At 40.8% G+C, this 14,156-nt stretch overlaps 1 protein-coding gene across 7 annotated transcripts in view; it reads left to right on the top strand.

Annotated features, from left to right (window-relative positions):
• Window positions 1-6,977: 6,977 nt before the first annotated feature.
• vav2 (vav 2 guanine nucleotide exchange factor) overlaps window positions 6,978-14,156 on the top strand; it is a 167,219-nt gene continuing 160,040 nt past the window's right edge. For 5 of the 7 annotated variants that reach the window (XM_018671738.2, XM_051072795.1, XM_051072796.1 and 2 more), the window contains exon 1: window positions 6,978-8,402. In XM_018671738.2, coding sequence (XP_018527254.1) covers window positions 8,199-8,402 — 204 coding nt within the window. In that variant the 5' untranslated portion in view covers window positions 6,978-8,198. The remainder of the gene's footprint in view (window positions 8,403-14,156) is intronic. The other 2 variants (XM_018671742.2, XM_051072797.1) reach the window with 1 other exon arrangement.

The raw sequence follows: 14,156 nt of genomic DNA, 5'->3' as shown, positions 1-14,156 counted from the left end.
TGTAGTTGTGGTCTTTTAACCATACAACTGTTGCATTAGACAGCTCTCTAAAACATTTCTACAGTTGCACAAGAATGTAAACAAAAAAGGTTAAAAGAGCTTCTTCCTTGGGACTGTGTCATTGATATTTACACTGCCTTATTCTGTATCTGGCAGTTTAACTTTTAGTATCTTTTATTAGAAAAAATAGAAATGAGATAGGAATAAATAGAGAATTAGTTCCAGGTAAGCAAAGGTACACAGCTCTACACACACACACACGCTCTATACTTAACTGTGTCAGGGGTATTTTCTGTTTTTCTTGTGCAAGACTAGATGATTTTTTTTTTCCAAGTAAATCTTCCCAGAGAGCCTCAGATGTGAATAAAACCTGGATATATTTGACAGCAGTCACCTGTGGAAATTCAGGAGCAATTTGAGAGATTTATTTCCTTACATGGGTCCAGAACAGGGTCTAGCTCAAGCTTTGGTAAAACTTTGCCATCTGTGAATATTGTTCCATCCATGATAATTGTTCCAAACACAACAGTATAACAATAATTTTTATTAATGGCTGTACCAGTGTTTTTTTCAATTTTACCCCAAATTACTTACACTGAATGCTTTCAGTATGATGTAGTGCATTAATTGTGTTTTCCTTACATTCAGGCTTCTTGAGATTGTGGCATGAAAGTCAACTTGCAGAGACTTGAAACTTGAGTTCAGTAATCCATCAAAGTGAACATCATGTCCACTGTTATTTATGTCTCCTACATTTTTGTAGGATGTTAGCTCAGCAAAAACCTTTTGGATCACTCTCCTCTTAAAACCATGTAACCATGCAACAGCAGTGCAGCTCTGACAAAAGTAGGAGCAAAAATGATGCTGATTACCTAAGTCTCAGCAGTTAGGTATTCCTTTATTCTGTAAGAGCATGAAAACAGTGAAGTGGAGCCTGGAGAACTATGTTCCAAAAACAGTCCAAACAACAGGAATGTAATTTGTGGTAAATGAACCACAGCATGAAAAAAAACACTGAAAGGACCTTTCATGTTACGATATTATTTTTTGTGCAGCTGATTTTAACTCTTTGGTTGCTGTTAATATGAAGCCAGTTTCGAAAGTTGCTCCAGCAAAATGTGTTTATCTTCAAGTGCCACCCGTGCAGGACTTTTTTTCTTTTTTAAGTGAAGTCTTGCTTTAGTGGTGAATGACTGACACTTGAATGTAAGTAAATGCAGTGTGTTTATGAATGTTCCTCCAAAGGCATCGTAGATTAACTTTATTGTTCCTTCTCTGCAAATTTATCGCAGAGGGTCATATTTTTAATTTTGTGATAAGAACCTAATGTTTGATCTGTCTCCTAACCTGGAGAGAGACTGTTTTTGTTAGGTCTATTATTTCCTAATAAAAATAAAAGCTTAAAGGTTGCTTTGTGTTTATTTAGCAGAGTGGGTGTAAAATCCCCTCAGTGTTGTGCTCTTTAGTAAACAGCACCACAGCAAAAGAAAGGCCTCTTGCCTTAAACTCTTACTCCACTACCAGCTGGCCTGCCAACTGCTCTGCCGAAACTGGCACATGCCCAAAGCTGTCCAGTTCAAACAGCTGGAGCCTGCACCAGCTTACACTCCATCAGATCTCAGTGCTTAGCTTCTTTCACATGGACTGGATAAGATAGATAAGATAAATGTACTTTATTGATCTCGTGAGGGAAATTCTTGTGTTACAGCAGCAGAGACAGCAACAACAGGTAACAGCAAAATGAAAAATACTGAGAAAGATCTTCAAAATATATACAGGAAAATAATTTCAGTTGCAAATTCACAATTCACAGTAACCATTTCGATGATGAATAAATATCTGTATATTTTCATCTGAGAATGGATGTGCAAAACTGAAGTATGATGAAAAAATAGGTAGGAAATATGTAGAAAGAAAGAACAGGGGAAAAAAATGTGTAAAATACATACATTACAACAATATGTGCTAGTGTTGACTAGAGGTGCTGGAGCTGTGCAGCCAGGGAGGTTTATATAAGAGGACTGTGTTAGTAAAGCACTGATTCACATTGCCAGAGAGATGATAAGAAAATCAACTACGTAAACAAGCTGGATATTTGTGACTTAGCACTGTGTGTGGTTTAGTAATCAACCACAAGATGGCAACCATGCACCACCCTGAGCTTTACTGAGTTTTCTTCTCATAATTTCTCTCCTGCGCTTTAGAAAATACTGCAGTTGGAATTGTTTTATATAGCTTATGACCTATGCATTTTTTTTTTATCATTATTATTTCAGTGCACTAAAGTCATGTATCACCTTTCATGAGAGAAATACAGCTTTAAAGACTATACATCAGTGGAAAATATCTGAAAAGTATTTTAAAGAAAGAGCAATCCAGATATATAACCCAGGTTTCTAAGCATATTAAAGGTCATTTCTATGAAAAAATGATTAATCATCATGTATCATTAATACATGCAACATGTATCAAGTGTGTATCAATGCTGGGAAAAAGAAATGCTCCATAAGCCCCAGCTTGCTGTCCTTGCACAGCTCGTGTTACAGGGAGACATGCTCTTTGTGACCTGCATTCCCATCATGTTACACAGAACATGCCACCCAGTGGCCCCCAGCAACCTTGGGGCTTGATTGATCAATGCCACAACTCCAATGACAGCTGGTCATTTCTGCCATTTCTGGCCATCACTCACAGCACATGAATCCAATGTTAAAAAGACCACACACATGCAACTCGCTAGACACATCACATAAGAGACTGAGTTTGCTTTGATTAATGGATCTCTAGTTTTCATTTTCTTTTCACCACGTAGTAGAAGACCACTTGGTGAAAACAAATAGAAACTCAATGAATGTGGCTTCACAATGTCAGTTTGAATTGAGGTATGTTGAATGAACTGCACATGCATGCACTTCTGTTCAGTAAACGATTTATGCTAATGTGACATATCAAGAATTTTAATTGCAAATTAGCTGATAATACAACTGTTCTCAATCAAGTAGAAACCTCTTTTTTTAAATATGTTCAATTTGTAACAACACGTATGGTGCTTATTAATCTATTTTAAATACATTACTTATCCAGGGAGAGATTATGCTGAGGGTGTTATTTGCAGGCCCCTACTGCATCATGTTCACATACAGTATAGGCTGTATATTACTGTCCTCTGGGAGCTTCCCAGGACCACAAGTTTATACTCAGCAGAATCCCTGGATCGGCTAGGGATTACATGCCTTGCATAAAGGCACTCTGATAGTCCTGTTCAGGGACATGAGAGCGTTGTTTCCTCACCCTCATTTTACAGCCGTTGTAAGGAAGAAGACTCTGGTTTGTATCTACCTAAAATTGTTTTTAACTCAAACTCTTTTAAATCTTTATTTATTCAAGGTAGATTCGCTTCAAATTGATTCCGTCATTCTGGGGATGAAACCAGCAACCCTCCAATCAGTTCTCAGTAAAGTGCATGGAGGAATTAAAGTAAAACCATAACAGGATATTCCAGCAGCATATGTCAAATCGATGTCAAATCTTGGTCATCTACTGTTATCTCTTATTCTCTTATTGCAATGAAAACAATAAAAACAAAGCATGGGATTTGTCTGACCTTCACTTATCTGTCTAGACAGGATTTAAAGAGTGCACCGGCTCCTCTCTTTTTATCACAGTTTTTCAAATCATCTACAGCTTCACATGTTATCATAGGTGAACACTAATGGGTAAAACCACAGTCTGGTACTGCTGACAACCACAAAGTTCCTCTTCAACTGCTGAGAGTTCAGTCTCAGATCTGAAGATATGAACAAGTGACACTCTTTCTCTTTCTGCTTTTCTTCATCTTGCTCTGGAACTGGGGTGAGCGTGGCAACACAGTTCCCCATGGAAAAAAGCCTGCTTAAAGATTTATAAGCCATATTTTAGGCTGATGGGGCTGTTCAAAAGGTCTTTAAATGTTAAGTGATCTCATGGCTCCATCGGCCAAACTCAAAGGCCATTTAGACATCACAGAATGCATTGTGCAAGGGACATTATCAACAGCCATTCACCCAGCCATTTTTATATCCCCCAACATTACAGAGTTTTGTCAGAGATAGAGAAGATCTTAGTTAACCTTTTAGAGTCCAGATTTGGTAGAATCTTAAACAAAGGGTACATTAAAATGTCCCCTGTCTTGCTGACAGCACACTTCTTGAAGATTGGCACAATTGAAAGTCCAGGCATGTCTCAGAACTAGAAACCTCAAGGGAGGAAATCAGCAAATGCCCACAAACTGCAGGTACATATATGCTTTGTGAATAATGATTGTAAGTTTCTGGGGGCCTTATCCACATGTCCAGCAGCACCTGTGATGACTAATCAAACAAGAAAACAGGTTTAATGTGTCAGTGAAAATGTAGTCCATGTCAGCTCAATCATCTGTCTGAAGGACCTGCTCTTAAAAAAGCTCATGTAGTACACTGGATGAATGCAGGGGGGGATGAAGAAGTGATTACCACCTCCAAAATATTGGAGGACTCCATCCAAGGATTGTACAAAAATAGCAGCTGCCATTGTCATTTTCACGACACTTACAATTGGTAGCCCCAGTGTCTCTGTCTTGGATGTGTTAGCTGGTGGAAATGTCAAAAAGTGTCAAAAGACAGTAAACTTTTTGGTTACACCAGTATGATCCTGTCACACCATTCTTAAAACACTTGGTGTGTTGTATCTCTAACCAATCTTGACATCCACCCACATTCGGGTCGGAGGTCATTTTTTAGTTGCCAGTCCCAAAACAAGGCACTTAAGATGGCTGAAGAAGAAGATACCTTACCTCTGACACTAGTAGACAGGAGGCAAAGTCCAGAATATTCATGTCTGCTGTAAAGAGCTGAAAGTGGCCATTCTGAATCCTCCCTTAAGCCTGTATGTAAGCCTATGCATGCATATTTATGATTTCAGTAAGTCCACTTGTACATAGCCCTCATGTATGGATCCTGCTTTTCAATGTAAAAAAAAAAAAAAACCTCTTTCAGACATAAAAAGAGCAAAGAACACCAGACTTTGCTTTGCTGCTCTATTTTATGCCTGGGGATAAATGAACTAAATGTGTAATGTCCCTGTGGAAATCTGAGGTGGGAAGAGACAATGATGACTGAGTTGATAAAGTAATGAGACATGACCAAGAGGATTTAACAAGGAACAGGTGGAATATTGATGTAAGTGATAATTAAGTGATTAATTGGCCAATTGTGATTATTTTATGAAAAGGACTGACAATGGGAAATCTAAGGAAGAGGAGAGAAACTGGGAGAGGACGTGTCAAATTAAAAATGTAAAAATAAAACTTAAAGCTAGCAAGCTATTGGCTCGTGGGAAGCAGAAACAAGCTGTTAAGACATCGCTGACATATTATCATCATTTAAGTCGATATATTAAACTTGGTCTCATTTAGGTCTGTTTTGCTGTCCACAAACTCCTGAGGGACAAATCTGGCACTTAACTTGCTAAAAGTCACTAACTCTGTCTAGCATTTCGAGAAAACAGCTGGCTGTTGTGTCTGAAAAAGACAAGACGATATGATGGGAGAAGCCATGACAAGCAAATCACAGTTTTTAGTAGAGTATAGAGAGCATGTCCAGCCACAGCAAATGTAGTGGTTTGTGTGATGTGTTTTTATGATGACACAAATTAATATACACTCACCTAGCACTTTATTAGGAACACTTGTACACCTGCATATTCAAGCAATTGGCCAATCAGGACTGAAATCTTCCTTTAATTGCCCCAACAAATTAAACAATCTATTGATTGTATCAGTGATAGTTGTGGTGACAAAATCACATTGTGTTATTGTGAAGATTGAGAGGGCTGTCACCATGAGGATATACTGAACAATAGTCTTATATAGTGTGTAATCTACATGAGAAGCAGCAGCAGGTCACAGCTGACCTGGAAAATGTTAAAGTGGTTTCATGGAATAGATTTTAAAAAAAAGTCATTGTCCTCCACCTGCTTTCTGGCTCCTTTCACCAAATCTATATTTATTTTCCTCATTGTATTGTAACTGCCAGCAGGATGTTGCTGTAAATGATCATCTATTTCCCCTAAAAAATAAAGCTGAAATACTTAGAGTTTAGTCTAGATTTGGAAATATCACTCAGGGGTAGACATAAACATTATGTTCCTGTCAATTTTCCTATTAAAGCACATGAAGTTAATACATCAGAAAATTTCTTTTATGTTATCCACTCAGGTCCATCAATGTGTTCTGAGTTGTTTGTACATCTGAGAGTGTGTATGTGTGCACGTGTGGTGTTGCTCATAATTACATTAAAGGAGCAGTGATCCACTGATTAAGTAAGTTGGGAAGTTGGGAGCAGCTACAAAAAAGTGGTCAAGACTGAAGTAGCCAGAGACCAAGACATCTTTTAGTACCTTGGTAGTAAGTTCACAAGAGTTAAACTCTTTCAAACTCCACACCTCCAGTTTGTAATTCGAGCTTTTCAGTTTATAATTCGTACTCTCCAAGCTTGAGCTGAGATAACCCTGATGACATCAACAGGGGTCTGTTTCTCAGACTTTACAAAGCTCCTCCAGGGGCACAGGAGAGATTGTACTGTTTTCACAGACTGAACAGTGTAAGCAGATTTTTATAGATAAACTCGATGGAGTGCTTCTTTGAAAAACCCAGGATATAGGCCAATCATGCAGACACTCACAACAATCCACGCCATTGTGAGCAGATTCATTGAAAACTGTTGGCTACTTTCTACCAAGAGACACCTGCCAGCTGTCTGTGTAGTTCTGTGTAGATGTTAGAAGCTTCAGTTTGTACTATTCTTGTAGAGTTTTTCCAAGTAATTTCTGCCACTTTGCAACAGACGCCATTATGGATAGACCATACTGCAGTTAAAGCAGAACATTTTGGATCTGTGATTTTGTTTGAACTGTGCCTTTAATGGCCTTCTGTCAGTTACCCGTGCGATTCACTCTTCATCCGTCAGAGGGCGCGTCCCCAACTCCCAGCTCAAAAATATTCCCTGAAACTCACACATTCTTGGAGTAAGGAGCCACTTTCACAAAGTGTGGACACACCATCCAAGTTTCACCTTTGAGTGAGATAACCAGCACGTGCGATCCCGTTCGACCTCCGGGTCAACACCGAGCCCGGAGCTCCCGGACGCTTCCTCCTCTAGATCTGTGCAGCACGGGGGTCGGGGAAGTCGCGGGACCGCTAAACATCTCCGTCCGAAAGGGGAAACGAGGAGAGGGGGGAGACTTAGGGAGAGGACATGAGCGGAAGGGAGGCAGGAATCACAGAAAAGCGAAGCTGTGTACACGCGTAACGCTGATTTTGTGGCGTGCCTAACCGGATAAATGTAAACGCTCGTTCCCTTTTCTTTTTTCACTGGACATGTTTCCGCGGCCGGGAGAGCGATGTTTAGATTGTGTTGCGGGAAGCGGGTGATCCTGGCGGTGTGGACAGACTGTTCTGTGTATTATCTCCTTTTCTCTGCTTTCGCTCTGGAAATTACCGGGACTTTTTGTTTTTGACGTTCAACTCGCGAGGAAACGTTAGATGCAAATGCGGGAGGTGACTCTGGACTTCAACAACAACTAAACAGACTTGGAAACGCTGCTTTTCCCCCACATTGTGTTGTAAGGGCTGTGCTGTTTGGTTCACTGAAATGTGAGACACCAGTGAAGTCGATACATAACAAACCGCTGCATCCAGCTGTTTTATTTGCCACTATTGTAACACCCCCCCCCCCATTCACGCCTCTCTTTTCTGGATTGGATATGCTGAGAAAACTTTTTAAGAATGAAGAGAAGAAAATTGCCGTAGCCCGTGTCTGTTTTCTGATCACACCGCTGCCGCCTGCTGAGCTTGATTTGATGAAACTGTGTTGTTATTTTAGTGGTTACCAGGCTTTCATCATTTACATGTTGAGGAGACAGGAGAGCTGACATGCGTCTGGAACGGGGATACAGTGCGGTGACGTGCTGCCATTAACATAAAGTTGTGAAACAGCCTGATTACCGAGCTGACAGTGAATGATTGAGACATCCGGCGCTGGTTGGGAACCGACCGTAGTGCCTGCTCGTGCGCCGTGAACCCGTCGCTTTCTCCCCGCTGTTGAACCACTTCGTGGACTCGGTTACTTTTTTTTTCCTTCAAATTATCATTATTTGTTAGGAGAGAGCCACCGGCAACCGATATGGAGGAGTGGAGACAATGCGGGCGGTGGTTGATAGACTGCAAGGTCCTGCCCCCGAATCACCGGGTCGTGTGGCCCTCGGCGGCCGTCTTCGACTTGGCACAGGCCCTGCGAGACGGGGTGCTCCTGTGCCAGATGTTGCACAACCTCTCGCCGGGATCGGTGGACCTGAAGGAGATCAATTTCAGACCCCAGATGTCACAGGTGAGACACCCCCCCGCCCCACACACACACCCACCTACCCCCGTGTTAACTTCAAACCAGCAGATGATAGGTTTTGATTTACTCCCCCCAGGCTATATGTGTTGTGACCGTGCGCACGTGCTTCTCTATGCATTGCTTCTGCTTCCTATTCACACCTTGGGATTGCCAGGGCAGAGATGTCCCATGCATTTTTGTTGTTGTTGTTGTTTTTGTTGTTGTTGTTGTGTGGAAAAGCTGAATGACATTTTACAGCATCTCATTCCTGGATCTGCCCCCAGTTGGTCCACAGATTTTTTACACAGAAACCTTTCTTGTCACAACAAGCCCCACTTCTTGGCCTTAGCCCATTGCAGATGTACTATCAGCACATCTGTAATGACAAAGTTGCTCAGTTGTTCGTGGTACATACAGTAGTAGGTGTCCGAACACTTGCTTGCTTATAGCCATGTTGACGTATCAGTGAAATTAACTTGCGGTATTTACTTCAGATTACAGGGTGCTAAGTGAGCATTAACCAGACAGTCTAGTTCCAAGTGCAAGGGAGCTAATTATCATCAACTTAATGAAGGGAAAATTAAAAAAATGTAGAAATCCTTGGTTAAATGATTTGCATCAGTTTTCCTTTACTTTTCTTGACCTGTTGGAGTAGCAGGTGGGTGTGGCAAAATGCTTTAAAGATAAGATAGACTTTATTTATCCCACTTGTGGAAAATTCACATGGTACAGTAACAAGAACAAAGACAAGACTGGCGAAACAGAAAAATAAAAAGATAAAAGATAAAAATATAATACAAAAGAGGCACAGAAGGGAAAAAATTTAAAGTGCAACAAGCATCGTAAAGTCAGTGTTTGATGTTTACAGAAGGTTTGGCTGATACCCTCCAAATCTTTCTGGCATAGTAGTAGCAGTGTTAGCATAAGGTGGTAGCAGTTTCAATCTAAAGTTGTGCATTTTTTGCTTTTAGATTTGACCCAGGTCACAAAGCAGCATTGGAGGGAAGAGAAGAATAACCGCCTCAATATATAATTAGACTCAAATGAAACATAACTCTACATTGTGGGTATAATTTAGAGGTTTGGATTCTGGATGTCACACGCCTCTGTCTCTAGAAAGCTCCCCCTCCACTTCAGCTCATTCCTATTTCCAAAGCTAGTATGAGGAAGTGTCGGGTGTTGCAGGAAGTTTACATGACCACAGCAGCAGAGTAAATGTACGCTGTGGCAGACCTTTCAATTGACTTTTATTCACCCAGAAGTCTGCTCTGAAGAACTGCTGAGCCTCCATTCGTGTATGGTGAGAAGTCAGAGATTTGGCATGGTGAATGGCTCACGGTTGCCTGCGTGCAGAATTGTTCCAGTTGTTCTTATTGTTGAGCCCACTGAAACCGCTCTCATACCACAGCGATTGCCCACTGACGGCACATTTGTCTGATATTCTTGGCACACCTTCCATGACCCGTTTCTGTCATAATAATAATGTGTGAACGTCTGGCTGTCTGTCTCTGTCTATGTTATTGGTTTCCACTGTCTAGTAAACATTCCCTGCTTTTTCTTAATGTTTCTAAAAATAGTTAATTGATTGGACCATTAACAGAGTTTTATTTGACAACAATCTTGAATTAAATTAATATTTGAATTAATATTTGAAGTCAATTATTACGCAAAAATGCCAAACGTGCTGGTTATGGCTTCTCATAAGTGAGAATTAGCTGCTTTTCTCTGCTTTGCATCATTGTGAGTGGCATATTTTGGGGTTTTGAACATGTTGTGAAGCAAAACAGACAAGCTGAAAACATTAAATCAGGCTGTGGGAGCTTGTGATGGCCATTTTTTGCTATTTTCTGACATCTTTTAGACTAAATGCTGCAATAGGATGAAACAACTGACACATTCATCAGTGAAAATAATTGTCAGTTGCAGCCCTAGTCCCCAGTCCTCCCCTCTTTGACCAGTTAGCACCAGTAGCCCTGTTTTATCAGCTCCTGAAGCTACTGACTTCCATGATTACAAGAGGAGAGATAGGTCTGGATGGCATGCTTTGATCCGCCCACTAATCCCATGCTTCCAGTCCCACAGTGTGAATCTGCTGTGAGGGTGGAAGGGGTGTCCTCAGTGACAAATTGGGTTAAACAAAATCCTGGCAGCAGAACAGTGGTACGTGATTTATGATAAGGAAAAGGTCAGAGCGCATGTGCTTTAACACTCAGAACACACACAGTCAGTGGCTCAGCCAAATGAAGAGGAGGTGAAGCAGAGCGATTACATTATTTGCTCTGGAGGAAATTTCTCTTCCCATCAACAGCTCCACTGTGATGGATAGTTTCTAAAGTTGAGTTTTGTCTCTCAATATGCCTTGCTGTTGTGCAAAGTATCAGAGCATCCTCTGATTTGTTGGACACAGTGTGGTTGTTAACTCTGGTTTTAATGCTGTGTGACCTGCATGAGGTTTGGGCTTTTGGTTAAAGTGTAACACAGACAAAAAGGATGTGGTTCTCCTATTTCTGGTGACCCACTAATTCTATTCAGTTGCTGCTGTTAACACACCCTAATCACAATAATGCTGTAAATGTTGGCATTGATCCCAGTTTGTGCTCCAGTGCATTATCGTTGTGTTTTAGTGCATTGTGAGCTCAAAGGGAAGTTTTTCTACTTATTTTAATGGTTTGATTGTGAACTTTTGGCATGTATTTTGAGACTGCAGACGGTTTGTTTCACTTGTGTTTGGTTGGCCTGCCTGGTGACTTTCTGTGTGTTTTGCATGTTCTTGTGTCTGCATGGGTGTTAATGCTGAAACACTTTCTATCAAACACTTCTATCAAAATCAACTTCTATTTTGATCATTGATGAGGTCTTAAAGTCATTTATCAAGCAAAAATTCCAAACATCTGCTAGCTCCTGCTCCCTCAAATGAGTGTGATGTGCTTGCAATTTGAAGGGATGATCTCTGTCGTGTCCGAGAACTCATGATGACCGATTTCGTAGACCCCTAAGGCCTAACTACTTGTAATTGTTGTTCATACCAAAGAATATGTTGCAGTTTTTTACAGTGAACAGGAAACACACATTAATTAGCGCCTACTTGAACAGAGCTGGACGGTGACTTAGTTTAGTCTCTGCTTGATTTGCAGGTGTGAAAGCGTCTATGATCAGTGAGTCACTGAGTTGAGAATTCTCTGTTTTATCATGGACAGAGGAGGAGGTGAAGTAGCTCTTAGCAAAGAAGCTATCAAGATGACCTTCATTTAGATAGTCAAATAAATCCCTGATTGTATTTTTTAAAGGGTGGAGAGGCGTTTGTCTTTATCTCAAGGTTGTAAACGGATGCTTAATGAGCACTGGTGTTTGGAGATGCTTTGGAGCTCAAAGTATACATATCTAGAAGGCAGTGCCTCAGGCTGCATCTGAGAGACAAAGACTGAGCTCTGCTTTCTCTTTTGCTGTGTTTTTTTTTACCCTGTTAGTGAGGTAGTTGTGAATGCCTTTGGGATGACTCAGGCAGATATGTTTGTGTGTACTGCTGTGCTTTTGTTTCTGTGTGTGTGTGTGTGCACTGCTTGTTATGTGTTTGTCTGTCTGTAAGTGTGTTTGAGAGATGTTACAATACCTGTGCTCAAATTCATTCAATGTTGGCTGAGCCCAGAGCTCTCCTGGAGCTTCTCCGTGCTCCACAGGACTCCAGATCTCACACAGAGCCTGCCGATTCTACTCACAGTAATTGAGGTTCTTCTTCTTTGTCCAGCTTCCACCAGAAATATTGGCTGCTGCTGGCAAGTAACCAGAGCTGATTTGAATTAAGTTTTGTAAAATACTGCTGTTAATACTGGAACAATGGCTACATAAACGGATGATGATGAATGTATCAAATGGGGTTCCATCTGCTGTCATTTACAGCCAATTTTCAAAACATTGCCATTCACACAGTCATGCCAAAACAACAGAAATGGAAATGGTTAAAGCTTCATTCAAAGTGAATTATTTTGTACAGCATCAGGTGGCAGCCTCTGTTATTCTGGCACTACGTGCAAACCCTTTCTGATTACATAGTCATCTGATGTGGTGTTTTAATATTCTCTTCCACATCCTCTTTCTATTGGCAAAGAAAAGAGATAATGAACACACTATTTTGACAGACAAGTCTGTGCCCCTGCGTAGCCATAGGCTTTGACTCTTAGTGACTGCTTATTTTACAGTATATTTAGTTACAGTCTTCTAATTCACACATCCTTCTGTTTCAGTTGACTGCACAAGTATATAGTATAGAGGCTTGATCACATGTCATGCTTGTAATGCTGTAAGCCCCATCTTAGACCTCTGCAGGGTTGGAAATAAGATCAGAGAGAGTGTATGAACCGGAAAACGACATAGTAAATGCCAGCCCACCTACTATGCTAAAATGTCTGTTTGTGACCGGCGTGAGGAGGAAGGTGGAGACTACTGTAGACAACCACCCACCCCTGCCTCCCTTAGGGGTAATTTAATCTCTGCGTTTGGTCTACTGTTGACCCCCTGACCCAAGCGCCTGCCGGATGCAGGTAATACTGCTAATGGAGCTCATTAGAGACACGTCATAGGTTGCACAGCTGAGACAGTGCCACTGGTAGCTAATGGGATTGACAAGGTATGAATGGGTTTAGGCCAGGGGATTCTAACCTTTTGTGTGAGGTAATCCTACTCCTAAGGTCATGAGAATCTTTTTTAACTGAAACATCTGATATTCATGTGGCTTGTGTGTTGACATTTCCAGAACTGCGTTTATAGATGAAAATGTCCTTTGTCTCAACCTGTCAGTGTAAATGGCAAGCTATGAGATTAAGCTATGAGATTTTTTACAGTCACATATGAACAGATGGCTGTGTTTATCAATTTGGGATTGGTTCCGAGTTCCAAGTTGGTAAAATACTTGTTAAGGGTCTATAGCCTACTTATTGAATCTAGTTTAGTCTAGCTAGTTTAGATATTTAGCTGGCCTCTGTCTCTGACACTAGAGGTATCAGCAAAAAAAAAAAACTGGTGACATGTAGCCTACACACTTGATAACTGAACAACTCTTGTAAACATAAATGGCAGACGGGCTTAAACCTTCCAAAGTAAAGGAAACAGCAGCCAAAAGAAATATCTGTGGCAGTGTTCTCAGGACAAAGGGAGAACAATAAATCCTTTGTTTGAATACTCATCTGTCATCCAAAATGTTAAAGTAAGAACTTGTCTGTGACAAAATGTGTGGCGAAAGACCTACAACCCCTCAACACTGTAGAATATCCATGGTTTAGGTTTGATGGTTAATTGTTATAGTTTCTATATGAGCTGTATCAGGTTGTACAAAAAATGCTTAATATTACTTTAATCCCAGGGCATATAGTAGGGGGTGCAGCAATGCATTGATCCATAGTATAGTTAAGTGTTTTGTTTTTTCTTAACCTCTAAACCTATTTTCACACCGAGGCAGGAGTACAGAGCCGTATTCCCAGAGCTGAGAGGAATTCAATGTCCTGTTCAAGGTCACTTCTTTGGGGCGGATGCCTTGCAGCAGGAGGGAGCTTGAACTTTCTCAAGCTGAAGGACAGTCTTAGTATCCACTTGGACTAAAAATAACCATTTCCTTGGAAACATAACAGACTACCAAACCAGCAGTGAAGGTTATGGATGCCCAGCTGCCTCTGTTCAAGTTATCACATTTTCTTGTCAGCTAAGTAAGAATTTATCCTGTTAAAATAAAATGCTGTCAGCTGTACAAACATTTGAATATCCTTAGTA

This window comes from Lates calcarifer, linkage group LG9, assembly GCF_001640805.2.
Source record: "Lates calcarifer isolate ASB-BC8 linkage group LG9, TLL_Latcal_v3, whole genome shotgun sequence".
Lineage (NCBI taxonomy): Eukaryota > Metazoa > Chordata > Actinopteri > Centropomidae > Lates > Lates calcarifer.
This window is presented reverse-complemented; position numbering and strand designations above follow the sequence as displayed.